Source organism: Chelon labrosus (genome assembly GCF_963514085.1).
Source record: "Chelon labrosus genome assembly, chromosome: 3".
Lineage (NCBI taxonomy): Eukaryota > Metazoa > Chordata > Actinopteri > Mugiliformes > Mugilidae > Chelon > Chelon labrosus.
Window position 1 is genome coordinate 16,314,742 of NC_140339.1, and position 21,508 is coordinate 16,336,249.

General features: G+C 42.2%; 1 protein-coding gene across 1 annotated transcript in view; it reads right to left on the bottom strand.

Annotated features, from left to right (window-relative positions):
- The window catches only part of tox3 (TOX high mobility group box family member 3), a 38,207-nt gene extending 19,061 nt beyond the window's left edge, over window positions 1-19,146 (bottom strand). Inside the window, exon 1 of the mRNA XM_084541432.1 lies at window positions 18,720-19,146. Within this exon, the coding sequence (XP_084397558.1) occupies window positions 18,720-18,821 (102 nt within the window). The 5' untranslated portion in view covers window positions 18,822-19,146. The remainder of the gene's footprint in view (window positions 1-18,719) is intronic.
- Between the last annotated feature and the right edge of the window lie 2,362 nt (window positions 19,147-21,508).

Consider the following 21,508-nt stretch of genomic DNA (forward strand, 5'->3'; position numbering starts at 1 on the left):
GGAATACGATTCTAAAGGTGAGCTGACAAATACTCTTCATTCTAAATAGTTCCCTGAGAATTTGAGGGTAACATCCTAGACAAATCTGAAATCTTTCCGCTTGCGTACCCTCCTGCTTGTCGCCTCCAAACGAAAACAAGCTTTCTGCGGAAGCTTTTGTCTCGGATACCACGCAAACTTCTTGCTGTCATTAATAGTCGCGCTCAGCTCAATTACTCGCCACGTTACACATCACTGGGTAATGCAGACGACAACTTCGCAAGACTGTAAGTGTTTATAAATCAGGAAGTGATGTGTCATTAGAACAAGCATCACCGTGCGAGGTACGGCTGAACCGCGGACATTGATCTGAATCACATTAGCTTCATTAGTGAAAACACAATCAAGTTAAGCCCAAGTGCCAATTAGCGGCGTGAAAGTCCCCGGGCTCTGTCTCCATGAGTCATGTTTTATTGTGTTTTCCTGAGCCCTTTAAGAGCAGTTTCAAATCTCCTCAGAGAACTGTGACTAACATCCCAAGAAATGTCCCCAGCCACCGGTATCAATCTTCACCATTAAAAGCTGCACCATGTCGGGGCCGGAGGCCTCGGCGGACGACGGGAGCAGGGAGTGGAGATTGTTATTGTGATTCCCAATTCATTTCTGGGGGTTGGAGGAGTGAGGGGGTAGGGGGTGGGTGGGGGGGCATTCGGCACTCATGTTTGCGGCAGTGCCGATTGAGTCAAATGCCAGATGAAATTAAGTGTGATTGGAGGGTCCGTGCAGCTGACGGTGAGGGAGCACGCTAAAATGGGTCAGTGCAGACAATGAAGGCTCTGTAATTAAAATGATGTGACGAGCTAGATGAGAGCTGCGTCTGCCATGTGAAGGGCCAAACAAGCGTGTTTGTGTGTGTGTGTGTGTGTGTGCCCACATGGAGAACCATTTTGGAAACAGGCATAAACGAAAAGTTGGGGAAATCTGACCAGTGGCACTGTTAGATTATTGCTAGATAAAAGCTCCAGAAACACAACAAACTGGACTTAAATGGCCAGTAAAGCACTATAGCCACAGCCAGGGAAGTGATGTTACATGTGTTCAAGAAACCACCATCTCACTTAAACTCATTTCTGAAAAAAAACAAAAAAAAAACAGTCATACACTTTGAGCTTTGCCTCTTCTGGCAAAAGGGAACTATTGGCAAGGCATATAAAGGGGTGCTTTAAAATAGCTGTGGGGTTGGAGGCTTTTATTAACAGAATGAATTCACGGTTAAAGGTGCTCCGTAACATGAGCCGCGCTAAGAGTCAGACATGGCTACATGGCAGAGCAAGCGCCGGGCACTCTGTGTTTTTATTTCCCCTTCTGCACCACCAGCACATTTCTTCAATAACTGTTTAACAGGAGAGAATTAAGAGCTTACATGGACCCCGATCCCCAACGTGAAAAGGCTCCACTGTCTGCGTGATCGCAGGCAGACAGAACAGAAAAACCAAGCAGCCACGCAGTGAATGAGATGGGTATGGATTTCTAGGGGTTTTCATTAAATGTACAGTACAGCACGGCTTTTCTTTTCAGTCAACGCTTCTGAGGTTCTTCTTTGAATCGTCGTGAATGGTTCTGATTATTCATTATCAGACAGAAAAGCCACAATCATGCGTTTATTTTTCTAACTAAAGCCAGAGTAATTTTGATGCTTGATTATTTTTTTTTTCTTCCCCCTTGCCTTCTAAATCCCTGAGCAGGAATATTTGTATGAAAGATTGTCCAGTGGGAAATAAGGTGTTTTACAGCTATTACAGCAAACAAAATTATTTCAACCTCAGGGTGAACACAATATTGCACCAACATGACCCCCTCTCACCCCCACTATGATGGAGTAACCACACAGATCTTATCAGTAAACATGAACTGGACGAGCAAAATCCACAGACTGAAGAGCCTCCGATAGCACAGCTGCCATCTCTGCATGCATAGAGGGAGGGGGAAAAAACACATACTAGTCCATAGGTTTTTATCCAAACATCGGACGCTGCTTTGTCAACGGTAATTAAATGGAAAAGCGCGACTGGGAAAATGAAACGTGAGCCTTATTTTTATTTTTTCATTTTTTTAAATTTAACTATAAAAATAGCACAAAAATGAAAGAGTGCTTCCTTTCAATCTGCGTTTGCAAATCAGCTTCAGCAGACTCAGCTCTCTGGTTTTACAGTGCGATCAAAAAGTCACAATATCGGTGCTGTCAGTCAGCAGGTAACTAAATTGGACACATTCTTGCTCCCCACTGAAAACCACCAAACTAATTCAATCAAGAGCCCTGGCTTTTCCAGAGACAAATCAACTGCTGACAAGTGATTTTACAGTTCAGCTTGAGCCCAGTAATCACAGCCTAGCATGTGTTCTCTGGAACATGACACTTGTGCTAATATGTTCTCCAGTGGTCCCCATAAAAGACGGCGAAAAACACCGCCGTTAAGACCCAACCTGCGATGCCGAGGAACCCGCTGTAATTTGCCGTGTATTATTTTATGCAATTTCCTTAAAAGCTTGGCCCACCACCAGGTTTGAGTTTCTCACTGAGCGAAGCAGAGTAGACACTAAAAAGAGCAGCTCTATTTCCTCTCTTGCCATCCCGGTCGGGCTTATTTGTAGCCTCTGAGAAAGTTATCTTCTGATTCCCGAGGTCCTCCTCACCGAACACGTTCTCATTTACAACCCAATTCAGCATAAACACTCCGCAGCTGCCCCTCTGGTGATCACAAGCCCTATTCACGCCCAGCAGGCCGCTGCGCATGCAGTGCAGAGCTGACATATATAGATATATTTCCTCCTATGTGTGCAGCAGTCAATTTGTAAAGCGACTCCGCAACACAGCATGTCCACACAGTCGGCTCGCAAGCTGTGTTCTGATCTGCAGGCCGAATCGATTGGTAATTCAGTTTAAAGCTAAAATCATTACTCCCTCAGCCCAGCACTGTCTTCCACTATTAAGACTGCTAGTCTTCAACTACGTAAGGTAGCATTGAGGGGAAGTTCATTGTGAGCAGCTCCCTCTTCCTTTGCCTCTCAGTGGTGGGACAAAGGATCCAGCGTGAGAAAAAGTCTTCTGTGAGATTTGAATCAAGCCGATGACGGTATTGCTCAGGCTGTGTGGTGATTATCTCCCCGCTCACACCCCAGAAACCTGGGGCCTGCGGCCTCAACTAGTGTCGCCGTGGTTTGTTTTACTTTAGTAAACATTGACCTGACAGAATTGTTTAAAACCTCGCAGAGATATCAAACTTCCCACAAAATGAATGTTTCCCGATCGCAGAATGGCAGCGGATTGCCTCCAAGAGCGAGCTATCGTTATACAGTGGTTGATTAGAGATTGTTAAACATATATTTAAGATTCAACAATCTAATTTTTTACCTTTATGAATGCCCTCAGCAAAGTCTGTAAAATGTAAGAGCAATACATCCCAGATGGGGTTGTCAGGAGCAAAGCAAAAAGCAGAGCCTCTGTTCTTCAGATTACTCAGCCCATGCTACAGGAACATTATAATTCTGTCACGGTGCATAAAACTAAGTTTGCCTATCCAACCAAAATGACAAGCTTAACTATCAAAATAAAGGAAAAACTTACAAGCGATTTCACAGCTCAGCAAATATGTATTATGTTTTTTTAAGCTCCCCAGTCATTATGGCAGTGTTGAAAGACAGTAAAAGGCAAACTATGGTTTGTGCGTTCAGCATGTTCCTCGGGCTAAATTTATATTCAGCACAGACACGGTGTGAGGGAGCGATAACATGGAGGCACAAACAGACCAGGGTGAAAAAGGCATTTGCAAGATCTTTGGGTTTCCTTTTAAAGTATTTGTGAATGAGATAAGATGAGTTTACTGCATCAGTTCATACGTTAGTTCAGGCAGAAAAACATGTCAGTCCGTGAAAAGCAAACTCCTGGCACACACTGCGTTTTTAGAACATTGAGCTGGTTAAGTCTTGACAAAAGGATTTTAAGTACAGAGGCATTTTCTTAAAATAACACCTACATATAAGGGGTTCTTTATTGTCCAGTTGTATGTATAAATGAGGATTTTAAAAGTAAACACAAGTGATACACTTGCATATCAACACCTTCATTTTGAAACAAAGCCACAACCAACACCACTGTGTTGCACAATATATCTTAAATGCATGGATGTTCATCACCATAGCTACTGGTTTTCTCTCTCTGAGGCCTTAGGCTCACAAATGCTGCCAAAACAAAGATGGTCTCAGCATTTGTCATAATGGACCACAAGTATGAGCCCAGCAGTCTCAATACTGAGCAGGTCAACATCCAACATCAGGTTTTTTTCCTAGCCGTTGAGCCTGCTCTGTACTCTCAAGAGCAAATCCTAAAAGAAAGCCCAAGCTAAATGGGGTTCCATCTTTGATCTGGCGGGGTGCAAAGCCATTGGCCCACAGCCACAAAGGAGATTAGGCGATGGAGAGGGCCTCAGAAACATGGTGTAGCTTTCTCACAATGGCCATGTTGCATGGACACACAGCTCTTGAGGAAGCAACATGAGAAAGGCTTGGCTCGCTGGTGTTGTCTTGCTTTTACTGCTAAGCCATGTCTCAAGGCTGTTTACTCTCAGCATCTTTGATGCAACTCCAGCTCAAGATGGTATCAGAGGTGTGGATTTTAACCAGAGCTCACTCTGCTCCGCCTGCCATTCTTCTGCTACAGAGCAGGAGGCTACTGTGGGGTTAAGGGAGCTAATAACTAAAAGGTGAATGTTTAAATGTCACACAAGAGAAGAGCAGCTTTCTGCCACTGGAAACAGGCTTGTTTTTGGTGGCAATAATGGTGATGGTTGAGTTGTTTCTTTTGGTTTGTCAGATGGCTATGAGCCCTGGGACTTGAATTCGCATAAAGCTCTATTGAGAGCTGCTGGGAGCAGAGTCCTCTCTTATTGCTCTACCAGCACAAATGCATTTTTCTATTCCCCATGTGCCGTTACTGGCTAATACTCTCATTATAAATGGCTCTGGGAATGTGCACAGTCAAGAGCTTTTAGTGCTGGACGCAAAACAGTCCTCTGTTTCTTATCTGGTAATGTCAGAAAATAATATATTTGATTTTGTGGATAAGTACAATACATTTATAGCGCAGGTACAAAACGGAGGCACAAAGGAGGCGTTCTTCTCCTGTGTGACATTTAACCATTTAAAAGATATTCAGTCTGGTGACTAACTAAACTAAAGCAACAATGTTGTCAAGTGATTTGCTTGGTCCGACTGTATCTACTGATAACAAACATGTTTCTTTCTTTTAAAAATGTCCACAATAAGAAATCAAGCTCTACAGCTCTCTGAATCACAGTTGTAGCTATGCTTGCAGCCTATGTGTGAATGTTTAGTCTCAGTTTCTTTACCTTTTGCAGGTACTTTCGAATCAAATTTCTTGGGTCCAGAAACAGATTTTTAAATCCTCTTCAATGTACGTATGACAATACGTTTCCAAGTCTGTGAGCAACCTGCGTCTTTTCTGTTATTCTTAACAGAAGACCACAGTAAGCACAAACCGGCCAGTTGTTCAATCTCTATAAATCTGAAAAGCACAAACTGCTGAGCGGTGACTCATATATCAGTCTATTATATACTACAGGGCTGACTGTATTAAACAAATGGCTAGGCCTGCAGCTGGAAAAGAGAGGCAATATAGAGAGAGCAGAGGTTATTGTCTAATTTAAATCTTGGCTACTTTCCCAGAACTGTACCACATTCCAATTTGTGGCTGTGTTGCTTGGCGCTACTGACAGAGGTCCGGCTGCAAATACTCTCGGGCTCCTCTCCAGAAATGTGTCTCAAAACTGACAATCAACAAGTTGGCAGAGATTAACAAAATGGCGGGGGCACATTAGGTGAAATATTGAAGGTGGAGATATATAGATGTTGTGCCGTTCCAGCACGAGGCTCCTTTGTCTTCTTCCTCCTTCAGTAATAATGTCTCCATAATCATTAAGGCTTGATGTGCAACAAAACAGACTCATAAAGAAAGTCAGTGCATTGCTCCTGTAATGTCTTGGAGTTTTATAAAGAAACAGCAGCTGGAAAAGACATCTGTGAACACATAGTAGTTACAGAATGGTTGAGTGAGCTCTTAGAAGCAATTAGCTGTTTCGAGCATTTTCTCCTTGGCATACTATTGTCCGTTCATCTGTTAGATTGACAGCACACCAGGACATCATTAGCAAACCTGACAGCTGTTGAGTCGCAGACATTGTTTTTCTTGTGACAGCCACCATCAGGCTAAGTGCTTCACTAGTGTTTTTAACAGTATTTAAACTCAAAATGTCACTTTAACATTTTCCTACTTCAAAAGCAGCGTGAGATTAAGATACCGGCTTTGAATAATTACAAACACTAAGCTTCAACTTTGATTCCATATCATCGCGGTGACATTTAAAAAGATTCGGAACAAAGACGCATTACACGTCTTTTTGTCGCAGCGCAAAAAAAAAAAAAAAAACGGTTTCTTTCCTCGGTGTAAAACGAAAGGTTTCGGGGATCAAAGTCAAGCAAAGAGCTGGAGGTGTGGAGGGAGCACTGTGGGTTTATTTGGCAAAGTGCTCACGCTTGTGGGAAAAAAAAGCGAACACCTCCACGTAAAACACATTTCAGTTTGATAACACTGGTCAGCGTGTGGCTGTTTCCAGACTGAATTTTCCTATCAACGCTATCAGCAAACAAAACATCCACGAGCCAGACATATCTTACCCCGGTACTGCAGTTTAAGAAAAGCCGGCATGAGAGAGTGTTCAAGCAAATAACCTTGAGTCTGATGCCCCGTTTTACAAGTGAAAATAATGAATTTATTTTGGATCTGAACATGCCCCCCTTTGCATCTCCATTGATTGCTGCTCTGACCACGAGCTCCATTCGAGCACTTTTATCCCATCTCTCCAGCACAGTTAGCTAAAAAAAAAAAAAAAACGGGGTCACTGACATTTTCTGTATTTGAGCCTTGACCTCTATTTTAGGACCATGCTGTGAGGTTCTCCGCTAAAATAAATGAGAGCAGGGCACAGTGTGGTCTGCATTCACACCTTCCCGTGCACATGTTCTCCCGTCACTCTTCATCCGTCTTCATTACGCCAGTTTGACCCGCTTCTCCAATTCTCTGCCTATATATATATATATAGTCTGCAGGGAGTTTTTTTTTTTTTCATTTACAGAGGTGAGAAAGAGCTATATGTAAATAAATTGCAACTAAAATGCACATAAAAGTTTTTTTTTTTAGTCAGTCAGGTCCATTTAGCAAAACAAACCCTGATAGATGGATGCCACAAATCAAATGAGCCCATGTATAAACAAAGCTTGTGATGAGAAAATGTGCTTCCAACAGGGAGGGGAAGCGATAACTGGAAAATAACTGGATGCAGCTTTAAGTCTGAGTGAGGAACAGAATTCCCACTGTCAACTTGTCATCGGCTAATTTACCTGGAGCCAGAGGGGGAGATTCTCTGGACACATAGGGAGAGTTAATCTCTTCATTCATCTTTGCTAAAGAGATCGACCCAATTAGCTTGCCACATTGACTGACAGCCCTTGTGTTTGCTTTTCTCCCTCGACTTTTTCCCTCCCTGTCTTAAACCAGGACTTGTAGCTGAAGACCTCCAAAAGTATTCGAGGGTACCGTACAACAGTGAAATAATCATGATGTCTTAATTCAAATCTGTCGAGTCTGAAATATTCACCACTGCAATTTGCTGTGACTGATTGGCCAGTGGAGGGGTTGCTTGGGGATAGCTCTCCAGAGCTCTGTAATTGAGCGGATTTGACTCGAGTTTTTTTTTTTTTTTTTTCCTGCTGATAACTACACACATTCACTTTCTAATGTACTTTTTCCTTTTTTAGATTTTTCCTAAGAGCCAGTGCTCATCAGAATTATGACACTTGCAGAAACAGCAGTAAGTAGGACAGTTTATATTTCGACCGATCATTTCCCACTGTATCACTGGCTGCAGCCCAGACACCGGTCAGTGCAGGAACCTCACATCTGGAAACTCAAAGATCGGGGACAACACTGTGACCAAGTAGATGTAACAAAACCATTTCATGAATTTCACCATATGGCGTGTAGATATAGTTGTTTTGGCGAAGCGGAATTTATCTTTGAGTTCATTATCCTAAAATCTCCTTTACTGCAAGAGCGACTATTTAATGACTGAAAGAAGAAATAACACATTCTCCTTCTTGCCAGCGAAAGTTAAACTCACAAGCAATTAAATGCATCGCTGCACAATTTAATGCACTCAGGGGTTTTGCTGAAACAGCCTTGCTTTGTCTAGCATGACCACGGCAGCTAATATTAGCGAGCTTTAATATTTTCTAATTTATATCACAGAGCGTGCCGGCTCTTCTACTTATTTTATGGTATGTTTAAACATTATTTTGCAAATGTTTCCACACTAGAGAAAAGGCAACATTTTAATGAAAGTCTTTCTCGAATTCCAATTATTGGACCTGTGAGACAAATACGCACATCGATAGGTCATGGCCTGTGGCATTTTAACAAAAGTAAAGTTATATACCGCTGCCGCCTCATACACGTGAGAGATTGCAGAGCTCAGAAAGAGATGATAAACAGCACACCACACTGAAAGGGTAAGCCATTGAACAATGTCTAATAATGAGCCGTTTCATTCTAATCCCGTATGGGTAATTATGAGATTAATATGTCAATCCTGGTTTTGGCAGGTTGTGGAGCCAGGAATGGTTATATTTACAACGGCCCTTGTGCCACAATGCACTAAAACAGCTTCCTTCTTTCATATTAAATCTAATTTATTTTGTACTTGGGGGTAAAAAAAAAAAAAAGGATAAGAAAGACGCTGTTATTCTTTTCCAAAACACACCAGTAATGCTCTGGGGCATGATTTGTCATTGTTATTCAGTGCTCGCTCACCTACACTTAAAACATGATCCTTCTGGATTTTAATTAAGCACCAAGGTACCTCCCAGGGGGTTTTGGCTTGGCAAAGGAAACTACTTTGATTTATGTACTACTTTGTTGTTCCTGCTTGAAGCTTGCCTGTTATGAGAGAGAATGTGGTGATGAATGAAAGAAACGGGTAATTATTCTTATTTGATAATTAGTTCCTGTCGGGGATGTGTTCTCTAGAAGAAAAATATCAACAGCTTCCGAAAGCGAACACAGAGCCGAGCGCCTTTACATGTCACCTATGTCAACAGCTACGTTAGGAGACAGCAAACTTCATCTAAGCTGGGTACACGTTCATGCGTGTTCGGCTAAAATTGGTTCAAATTGGCTGCTAAATCAACTAAAAACTGATAGGACTTTGCCTCTGTGTGTCGAACGTGCCAGCAGGATAATACGGCAATTTACATGCATCGCCCTCTGCCCATCCCACCCACGCAGCACGGGAATAGCACAGATCAGCAAAAAATACTTATTTGCGCAACACTGTGGAGTGTTATTTCAATAGCAGACACAGAATTTACTGGCTGTTAAATCAGTAATTAACAGCAAACACTGTAGCAGCTCAAGAGAATTTCATAAGCGCAAGAGTACATATTTGTCAATTATTGATACAGTGCGTCTCTCTGACTTCTGAGTCTAGGACGCACAAGCTAGGAAAATTATTTTATGACTTCATCTACTAAAGCGCAGGACTAAATAATAAACTCCACAAAATACATTAAAGCACTGGTACTATACATGATTCAAAGCTGAACATTATCATCTTGTAATTGAGCATTCACTGTATCCCAGTAAGTCTACATGTGTTCTGTAACATCCTATTACACTTGTAAGCCAAAGCTAATACTGTTGTTTCTCTTTGTAGATGGGTGCTCAGTTGCAACGGCCATTTTTCAGTGTGTACTAGCAAGAATGCAATGCAGACTACCCAGGTGTACAATACTGTATGTGGCTGTTTTTACTGCAACACTATGTAAGTCGTTATTGATGCAGGAAGATGGGTTTCTTCCACTTTCTAAGCCATTTAAGTTTCAATGTGTATGCTGCAGTGTTGAATGTGACGCACAATCGCTTGTTTCTGACAACTTCGTCTTGGCCCGCTGTGGCTCCCGCGTATTCTGAGTCACTAATCAAAGCAGTAGCTGAAGACGTGTCGCATGATTAGACTTGAAAGTGAGGATGGTCAGCCACCTCGGTGACAGGAGGACGGTTTCGGAGGAAGACCTTGCGCTAGCCCCGGATGCATATCAAGAAGCTAATGGAGTCTCAAAACTACAGGGGTGCTGCGGGATCACAACGATTAGCTCGTGGAACTGGTTGAAGGTCACAACTGCTGAGCTGAGCAGCCACAAGCCTTCATAAAACCATGCAGCGTATCATTATTTTCAAAGTGTTTCATTATGGACGGTTAACCTTGGCTAACTCCAACCTAACACTTTAATCAGCTGCCTGTAACAGCCTTTGAAACAGAGTAATCGTTCAGTTTCTCTTCTTGTTTATCAGCAGGAGAGGGGGAAAAAATGTAGTTGAGCTTATTTCAAAGGAGAGAGAGAGAGAGAAAAAAAGATCCGTTTCCCAAGGTTGTGCAGGTATTTGAACAGTTACACCGTGAGTCAGAACCTGCAAAGATGAGAAACTAGATCAGTTTCCATGGAAGGAATGCCATTTGAAAGAACCGTCAGTGGCTATCCAAGGAGGGGAACCCTGCCAATGCCGAGGCCTCGCAGACCTTGATCTTGTTTCTACTTCTGCCATCCCACACCATGACCACATGAGCTCACGAGCCAGCACAAGCACGCACACATACACACACACACACATCACAGTAAACAAGAACATGCTGTGAATGAGCCTCGACTTCAACTCCCGAAAATATTTTAAGTTGGTTCAAAACTTTCACGGACCCCATTCATGGTCCCAGTCAAGGTTTCAGGGAACGGACCTTTATTATGCGGCTGAGGCCGTGTCCATTGTTAATGTTGGTTGTGTAACTGGATGAAAAAATGGATGGATTCATGAACACTGCATGATTTACGACGCATGGAAAACGTCTCAGAAGACTTCTCAAAGTTGTGATATTTCACTAACATGTTGAAAGATGTGCTCAAATGAAGACAAGTGATGGGCAACCGCAGCCAAAAGAATGTGTAAGAGTGATGAGTCAACATTTATTTTGAGTTTTTTTTATTTTTTTAATGAAGAACATCTTACATTTGTCTTCCCTACAGCCCTGACAGCTAAAGCATGATTAATTCTTTCATGGTTGTGTTAGGCAGCTATTATAAAGCTATTGGTTGAGGGTTAGGAAAAGATTAGGAGCCAAGATCAATACAGAAGGAAGTTCAGTGCATCATGTCTCATGCTTCAGATATGCTCAAACACTGGAGTCCTTTGGTGAGAAAGGGTTCAAATGCTCGTAACAGAAAAGCAATTGTTATTGAACTCCTGTCCTCTTGCTCTACGGGATGGGTACAAAGACATTTCTGACAAAGTATGGAAGAATTCTGAGAACATTCTCCTTTGGGACTTAACACAAGAACAATCCTCTATCAGTGCTCTGTAGTGAAATCTGGATATCAATGAGTCAGAACAATTATGGCATAAAACACATGTCAGAGAATTCTTATCAGACTTATTCTTGTGTGTAAAAGATTAACTCAAACTGTTGCTGGGTAAAATGGCAGTTTTCCAATTCTGAGAAACTATTAAAGCTCCCTCAGGGAGTGAAGCAGGTTTATACGATGAAGTATTGCCGCTACGGTTGTTACTGTTTGGACAGACATTATCCAGCTACTTACTAGTATATCACGCAAACAGTGGAACAAACTGTGACCGAGGTTATTTGTGCAAACTACAACTACGCCGTCTTTATTTTTAAAAACGTGTTAAAATTACACGTGCACGTCTTTCCCTGCGTAATAAACAGGTTCTGTTTAAAGCCAGCCTGTCGTGAACCTTGGGCAGTTTGCGCTGACATGCCATCTATTTGACCATTCAAATAAAAGTTTTATTTGCCCGCATTATTTAAGCTCTTTGTCCAACGGGTCTGAGGGTTATTTGCACACCTGCTACTATTGTCGGTCCTTTTAGTGCAACCTGGTAACACGCTGCATTATGGGAATGTGTGATGTAAGGGGGGCAGGGGAAAAAGGGGAGGATTAATCACACTGTGGTACATGCAATACTACACACCTGCAGCCCATACCACATACTATAATGAGAAAGACATTCACGCTGACACACAAACACGTGCTAGTAATATTTCTATGAGTGGGCTGCTTTAGTTTGAGTGGTTACAGCTACACTAGAGTAAAGAAATAAACACCACAGACAATAATTCAAAGGTTGAAAAAGTAAGTTATGCATTTCGGGAATAATATCTTAATTTTCAATATCAGTTTTTCTGAATTTACCCAACAGGGAGTAAATATCAAGAACTGCTGAAGGAAAGAAGTCTAATATAAAAGATAGCAATGAATGCAGCAATGAATTCAACTGGTCCCGACCAGAAAATATTACCCGTAACTGTATGAGATGGAGGACATTCATCAGCCGCATGCGCTCCTTGAAAAGAGCCAAGGGCTTAAGTCAAGCAAGTGAAGTTAAAAGGAACACAGCTGAATGTTTGGATACAGCCTGTGAGCCCATTAAGAGAATTGGACATTAGATCTATGAAACATGGCAACGGCGGCTTCTCTGGAAAGCTTTAAAAATGAATGTGTCTTAACAGCGAGGCTAACCACCAAAGGGACACAACACTTATCGAATCAGCCAATCAGAAGCGATTGACTGGTCCTTTTGAAAGCTACGGTAAAAGCTGGTTTCTGAGGGACTTTTCCCCCTTCCACTTAATAAGTCAGCAAGGTTGAGGCTGTCGAAGACGCAGTGAGCCAAAACCAGATAAAAACTGTTGATCACAGTGGAAAAATATCTCTTACGGGGGCGGAGGGGTGCACACAAATATGAGATGATTCCTTCGAAATGACTCCCGGAGGTTAATGTTCACTCCTGAACTGACAAGATAAACTAACCTACTATATATACACATCTTAACTCTAGTTACAAGTCTTGATGGCCAAGTGCTTTTGGTTCTTCAGTTTAGTCGAATCTCAGTCTTATCTAAAGATCAGCAAATCCTGAAACTAAAACTCCACACCCTCGCTGACCTGGACGATGTCATCTCCCCTTCCAGGTTTAGGGAGCTGTAGATAAGGTTAACAACTGTCTCGTAGATGAGTTCAGTGTCTGCGTGGATCTGTGATTTATGGGTGTTCTTGGAGTGGGCTCGGCTTTTATGGCTTTGTGGATGTTCTCACAAAAAGAAAATGCTTCACTTTAAGCGATTGCAGAATAAAACAACCACGCTATCAAACATGTTGGTGTGTGTTTCTTTCACACAACTCTACGCTTAGATTTTCAGTTTTTATTTGTTTTATGGATAAACGTATGCATTGCAACGAGTGTGTCATGTTGAATTTGCAGCTTAATGATGCATCAAATAAATACATATTTGGGAGAAAAATAGCAAAGCAAGAAACAAGTTTAGCTTGAGCAAAAGATTCTAATTTGGTAACTCTAGCTTGATGATCAGAAGAATTGTTACAGCAATCGAAATTTCATGACGTAAACTATTTTTCTCAGATACTCAGATGGTTTGATGGATGGTGAGGTGAGACTGGGTGCATGGCAGCAAATGTGACTCTCCTGTAGATTCGTCCTCATTGTACCACTGGAAGACATGTTTCTGACACAGCCACGTAGCCACAAATGGTCCAGAGAGACAATGTTGTTTTAGTTCAGTGGGAAACAAACACTTCCCGGGTTAATCCTTGAGGGAAAACATGGCATTATGTGTGCATGGTAGGCCTAGTGTATAAAGACATTCAACATGCAAGCGTGGATTATTTTACTGGTTTTACAGAGGAGCCCTTGTCTGTAACCGGTCATGAGATCACGCGCTGAGGCAAAGTCAGTACACCGATACGGTCTTTGTCTGTTGCCATGTCAGGACGACACGTGGTGCGCTGTGCGTCCTCAACTCCACCGGTTGAGAAAGAGCTTCAGAGTGTGAGGTCTGCCTAAATGAACCACGCTGAGTAATGCACGAGGAGATGTAATGAAGTGGATTTATGAGCAGCGATGGCAGGATTACAGAAGGTCTTTACGAGTGCTGATCTGGGTAATGGTCTATGTCTGTCTAAGTTTCAGAGCCTTTGTCATATCCACCTCATAAACAAAACAGCCAACCTGGTCTTATGTTACCCACAGGTTCAGACTGTTGGTTCTGGTTGTTGTATTATTCCACTAGGACAAGTTGGGTGTGTGCGCGCTTGCATTCATGCCCTACGTCAATGTCTCACTGTGATCAACAAAGTAAACAGAGTGACAGCTGTGATAACGTGGTGCCACGGAGATCAGAAACGATCAGGCTCTTAGTTTGACAAGAGGCTGTTCAAACTCTAGTTTGGGCCTCCTCTCTCTCATAAATGTCTAAACCGCCGCTGCATCCTTGTAGGATCATAGCAACAATCATCAATCAGCTCAGGAGAAACACCATGCAGGAAGTGGAGAGCTGTGCATTAACAAAATGTGAACATCTGCTCCATGTAGACGTAGTGCGGTCTGTCACACAGAGCAGTCATTCTTACAGGCAGCAGCCCAGAGTTTGGTGCGTGTCTCCTAGCCGGGCCGACTAAAAATAACACTCTGTGGTCTCGGTGGGAAAATTAGGTGTTTAATAAATCTGCTGAACAACATCTCCTGACAAGCTGCAATTAAAAGACTCGGGCAGAAACACATCAGCCATTCACTTTTTGGACATTTAAACATTTAGCATGCACCTTTGAGTCATATCCATCTAGTGTTGAGTTTGACAAAAGAGACGGTCTTACCCCCACCAAACACACACACACAGCATTACCGCACACATGCACATTTAAAGTTGTGTTTGGATATGTTTAGAATGTGTGTGATGAAATGGCACCAGCTGTGTACACTGGAGAGATGCACAAGGCCTCCTGGTTGAGCAGAGTGTTAACCCTTACCCTCCCAATAAAGCAGAAGAGACAGACAAAAGATGGTTTGGACATAATAAGAAACGATCGTGCGCAAGTTTGTATCTGTGAGAATACAGTCTTTCACAAAGGCTATGACACGAGTCCTTAAATCTTTGTTCCTCACACACTGTATGCAGTGTATATGTCAGTAGGGGCCCACATGAACCAGAAACATGGTCCTGTTTCACCTCCTGCACAGACATAATCACACCCTTTGGCAAATTACAGCTACGTCATCTTGTCAGGTTTTTAAATTTATAATCACTGGGTTCCCAGCACAGCTAGTCTTTCACTTTATAGGTGAGTGCATGTCAAAATACAAAGGGGGTAATAAATGTTCCGTGTCTACATTTGTTTCAACACAGAACACGAGGAGCAAGACACAATTTGTCAATGAGATAACTGCTCAGCAAAGACTTTCACTGCAGTATTTAAAGTTGCAGTCTTTAATGTTTTAGTTTGGTGACTTGTGGTCACTAGCGGTAACAGCCATGGTGGTATAATAATACAGCTAACGCAGCCACAGTCTGCTGCAACCGTTTATAGCGCAAGCAAGCACACAAATGAACATGCTTTAATCAGGAAGCCTGTTAACAACAATTATAAAGCAAATTTGGATACTTTACGTTAAAATGGTATAAAATGTCCATTGTTTGGTTTTGTCCAGCACTAGACTCCAATGCAGCTAATATAAACTACTATGTAAAAAGTGAATTAATTAATGCACACTGGCGAGAGTAGAAGTCCTAAATGCCCATTATTGTCTGCACATTTACATCTTCAGTTAAGCTATGAGGCTGTTTGTCAATATGTTTGTCTACATGAGCAATTGTGCCATTGAAATGCTCAAATTCATGCTCCATCTGAATTATGACGTCTCAGTGGGTCTGGAATTAGTTTTGCAAATAAACTTCAAGTGTTAGCACCACTGCAGGTGAAGAGTTTGTCTTAACATCTGTTGGTGATTTCTTGGCGCCTGGAGGTAATGAAAGCCCACACTAAATGGATACTGTATCTGAAACATTATTAAACCCTGACAAAAAGAGACCAGATGGCCATAAATATGGAAATAACACTGGGTCTCTTTCATGAAGCCATTAAAGTCAATCACATATGAGTTTTACAAATAGCAAAAGCAGTCAAATCCAAACAGCTCCTTGTCTTTGGTTGACGCTGCACATGACGTAACTTAATCTGTCCCACACGGCTGGCATCTCTAAAAATAAAAAGTTAGACAAATGAGAACTAGCTGTACATATGTATAAAACTCTGTGTATTCATTTAAATTTTTCCAAACTTTAAAAGGCAGCTTTTATAAATGTTGCTGACTACAACCAGGTGTTCTCAGCAGAAGCCAAGGAGGCAGGAAAACCAAGAGTCATTATGAGATAAATTGAAAACAACGCAAACTCAAGTAACAACCAATCAGTAAAAGCAGGAGCCTTGGTGGTTTGCCCCTGGGCATAGCTGATCCGTGTTCAACCTCAAGTCAGGGTAGTTTAAGAGAAATGGACTCTGCTGTGACAGCCCTGTCACCCACCCAAACACTTTGCAGCTCATGTTCAAACCTCACATAAGCAAACCTTTGCATTTTGATAAATGAACTGTGTTTAATTCCGCCAGATTACAGAAAGATTTGTTTCTAACCAAACAGATTTCTTGTGCATTATTCAGCTGTATGAAGTTGTGACAAGTTTCTCCCCAGCACCTCTGTTTCTCCTTCATCTCTGTGCCAAAATAACATGCAGCTTCATTAGTCATGACTGCAGCACCTAATTAAGTTTGTGCCACTCGTTTGGATTTTTCTGTAAATTTAAAAGAATCTCTGATTTTTCAAAGTGCCTCTGGGCCCTTCTGTCTCTGTTGTCATTAAAATTGAACGTTTACTGCGCCGGCGTTTTGAGTGGGTATCGCCCCTTTTTGAATTCAAAACTGCGAATCTGGTGAAAGTTTTGCAGTCTGCAAAAGGTGCTGTGACAGCTTATAAACAGATTAAATAAGCAGAGCTTCAGTTCTCTGTGACTTGTAAGCATGCCACATCTTCTGGATGACTAACCGCTCTGCATTGTGCACCCTTTCAGCGAGCTGATTCAAATAAATTGAAGGCTTATTTGAAAGATGCATGCAAAAGAGCGTATTTGTTCACCGTGGAAAGGCATTGTAATTAGCATGAAATGCATGCTTTGTACTACCCCTCCTCCCTCCTCTCTCCCTCCTCTCTCTCTCTCTCTCTCTCTCTCTCTCTCTCTCTCTCTCTCTCTCTCCCCAACATAACTAGTAGAGATACTGGATAAGCACCTTCTCACCACCCTCCCTCTGCCTCCTTTTGCATTGCGGCCAATTACTGTTACAGATGGAAAATTTCACTTGACCCGGGGAATTTAATAGCAGGAATAAAATCACACTTCGCCTATTACACCGATTCAAAGCAATGTAGTTAAAGTTTTTCAAGGCTGATGAAGACATGATGAAATTGGGCACATATGACAACTTGGCCACATGACAAAAGAGCTGATGAAACAGTGAGACAAACCTAGTAACTGTTTTGAGCAGCATCAGATTGCAAACAGAGCCGCACTTTAAGGCTGAATAATTCGTGTGCATGTCTGTGAGTGAGGAGGGGGTTTGGGGATGAAGGATGTATCATTGCTTTGACTTTCTAAAAACTGCAGGCGGGAGTTGTGTGATTTTTATCTGTCATAATAATGTTCCCTCTTGCTGGGGAACATGCGAGTCAAACTGCTGATGGATCACAGGCCTAATAGCTCAAGTGTTACATCACCGGCACAATATCACAAACTGTGCTTTACACGAGCTCTGCCTCATCTTTGAGAGTTCATAAACTTGCAGCTCTGACACAGAATTTCACGTTCACAGATACGTGGAAGTGACTAAAACAACTAAACAATGCGGAAAATATGCCATGTAACCAGGCAGTGAGTAGGCAAAACTGTGTTTTCACGGCATGACATGTCTGAGGATATAAATTATGCCATGTGTAAGATAAGTGCACAACACAGCGTAGAGCCGACAATGAATGCATTCATACTCAACAGACATATAGCGAGCTGTCTCTTTCAGCGTGTGCATGTTTTTCTAATTAAACTTGATCACTGATAATCACAGAGTTCATTTTAAGCGCAGTCTGCAAAGGCTATCAAAAGAATGTCTTGCAGCTAGTTAAATACTCTAAATAAAGTTTAACACCCTGTAATTTAGCAAAGGGCAAACAGCCATTTCTACAACGTGCTATTCCGCTGCACCGGGAGGAAGAGCAGTTCATCTGACACTTGATCCACTGTATCCTATTTTCATCACATTGTAAATGCAATGTAAGGTGCTGATGCAATGATCCACCGCTGGTGTTGAGGAACACGATGAAGCCTCCAGCGCCCCTGACTGTGGATCACATCACTGGTGAGAGTTTAGCAGCGTGCCGAGGCTGGTCTGAGCTGGACAAAAAAGTAGCCACACTTGTCCTGTGCTCCCCCCTTCCTCAATGCCAACACATAAGCTTGCGGTGAAAGGGGGGCGCTGATTAATCAGGCAACTTTAGAAAGACAGATGTGACTGGAGGAGGGGAGGAAGTAAGTGGATGCAGTTAACTTAATGTTGGGAGTTTCACCTCATTAGGGCTAGATCAGCCCTCACGACAGTCTCACAACACAAAACAAGGCTACGACAGAAAACAGATGTGGCCCCCTCACCTTATTGAAGTTGTAGTAGCCCAAACAGTGGGCAAAATCCAGGTTCGGAGGCTCTCCTGGAATAGAATTCCCTCCAGCAGTCGGATAAAATCTTACATCCATGATGTGTGAAGGGGAGTCGCGCAGCTGTAGCTTGTAGCCTGCTCTGCACGGAGCTCAATTTGTTTCTGCCGTTTACAATCCAAGCGCACACAAACACAGAGAGAGAGAGTGAGAGAGGGGGGAGAGAGAGAGAGAGAGGAAGAGAGGGAGAAAGAGGCGGTGGAAGTGACCCAAGCTTTGCGATACACTAAGGTAGCGGGGAACAGGTAAAGTTTTGATATTCCTCTCCTCCCCGCATGAAGGTTGGACTGAGCCCAGGAAGCTGTCCCTCACAGAGCAGCAGACGCGGTGCGCCCATGCATTTACACACAGCTGCTGCTGTATACAAAGAAGACACGAGACCGGCGACTGAGCGTGGGTCCACCTCCTGTTCCTCCTCCTTTACGCGCAGGGTGAAGAGAGAGGGGGGAAAAAAAAAAGAGAGAAACGAATATGTAACAAAGTGGTGGTTAATAACACCCGCCGCGTAAAATATGCCGAAACAGTGCGCGTATCCTCCGAGTTGTCCCTCACAAGTTTTATTTCTCCAACTTAGGAAACTAGTTGGTGAGGCAGTTGGAGGAGGAGTAGCTATAGCTGTCCGCTCTGCCAAAGCACAGCGTCGGTGCGGAGAGCAGAACTACAGTCCCACAGATGGAGCAATTAGTGACCGATGTAGTACACTGAGTATCCCCGGTCAGCCCTCGGCTCTGCCTGTCGTACTGATGAACAAGGCGAAATGTGTGAACAAGCCAGCCACTCCCCAAACACGCTAAGCCACTCCCATGAAAACACTGCATTTAAGTCCATGTGACATGTTGGCATATGATAATTAATCACAATTAGGAGTCTTTTTTTTTTTTTTTTTTTTTTTAGCACGTGTATGTAATTATTTTAAGCCACATCATTTATATCTTATCTCCTTTCAAACTGTGATTATTATTATTATCACACAGTCAATGACAAGCTATAGCGGCACATAATGCTGCCTTCAAATTTAGCTGGTTAGCTTAAAGGAAGACGTGCACTAAATGGTTGTCACTCAAGTACAGCACAGCTAGCAGCAGCCTTTCACAGGTTTAGCAAGCTAACGCCTCTGTGACTTAATGTAGGAAATGTAAAGGTATAATGAAGGTATGAGGCCTTTGTGAAAAACGTTTTCTTCAGACAAAATATAAAATTATTGTTGATGTAAAACATTTAGGCCTACAACTAATTTACAATATATTCATTTACCCTTCACCTCCACCATTTCTGGATATGTCAGCAAAGACCTTATCGGAAGTTTGCGCTTTTGATGTCGTCTAGACCACAAGAGGGAGCCGTTCATGTCAACTTATGTCCGTGAACATCGGAAACATCTGCGTCCACGGTTGAGGTGTCTTGAACAACGCTAATGTTAACAGATAGCTCTGGCCATTTTATTCTAAAATGCAAAATAAAATAAAATCAAAAATTAGCAATGTTCAAATATCGTTTTGTTGGGGTTTTTTGTCTTTTCACTTTAGCATAACATTTTCAGTTGAGTATTGGCACTGCAATGTTTTTATGTCCATATTTGTCCACTGAGAACGTTCAGGCTAGCCACAAGCTTAACAGCTCACTATAAGTTGTATCACCATTGCCAATGCTAACACAGAGCTGTTGCCTTTTTACTAAGAATACAGCAGCTTTTGATTTTGTTAGTGTCCCTTTTGTTTTCAAATTTTAACATTGCTATTTCAGTTCAGTTTTTTCCACTGCAATGATTTTGATGTCCGTATTTATCCACCAAGAACAACTGAGGCTAGCCGCGACTGGTGGTGGCTGCCCCTAAGCTGTAAAACTAAATAAACCGTGAATTCTGACCATTTCGGAAATTGCACCTACAAAGTTGTGTATACCACAAGAGGGACCCATTCATGGTGACTGACTTGTGAGCATTGTAAACACAACACTATTTTAGATCACCAATGCTAAAGTTAATAGGTTGCTGTTGCCAGTTTTGTCTTATGACACAGGCACTTTTGAATGTTGTTCCTGAGCTTATTGTTTTCACATTTTCTTTCTCAAATCCTAACATTGCTTTTTCAGTTCTGTTTTGCCACGACAATGTTTCTAATGTCCATTTATCCACCAAGAAAGACTGAGGCTTGTCATTAAGGCTAAGGTAGCCCCCAAGCTTTCAAATAGCTTTCTTCTTTCAATGAAGTGTCCTGAAGACATACATCTCAAGATACACTACGTTTTTTCAATTGCCTTTTGTTGCCCTTAGTGGTTTTTATGTTTTACTATTTTATTATACAAATTGTTCTCATGTGTTTTTATCCTCTCCAGCTCTTTGCACATATTTTTGGTGTTGCTTCTTTCTCAATTGTTCAGCACTTTGGTCCATTCCGGTTGTTTTTAAAGGTGCCATATAAATTAACTTGATTTGAAACTGACAGCTTGCTGGATGTTAGCTACCGTGCTAGCATCCCTGTGTCTCTTTGTGTTTACGTGATGGATCAAACTCCAACTCAGAACTTAACCAAGCTCCACTCCTTTCTGTTGTTTACCTCCAGTTGCTGCTTTATGTTCCGTCTGAACACACCTTTATTTTCAGACCACTAGCAGCTGCTCCTCAGAGTCTAGACATCTTTTTTCCACAGCTTGTATTTCTTTATGTCTTGGTCTGCACAAATACACAGGAGCAGCAATTTGGGGGAAACCAGCTATGCAAAGAAAAA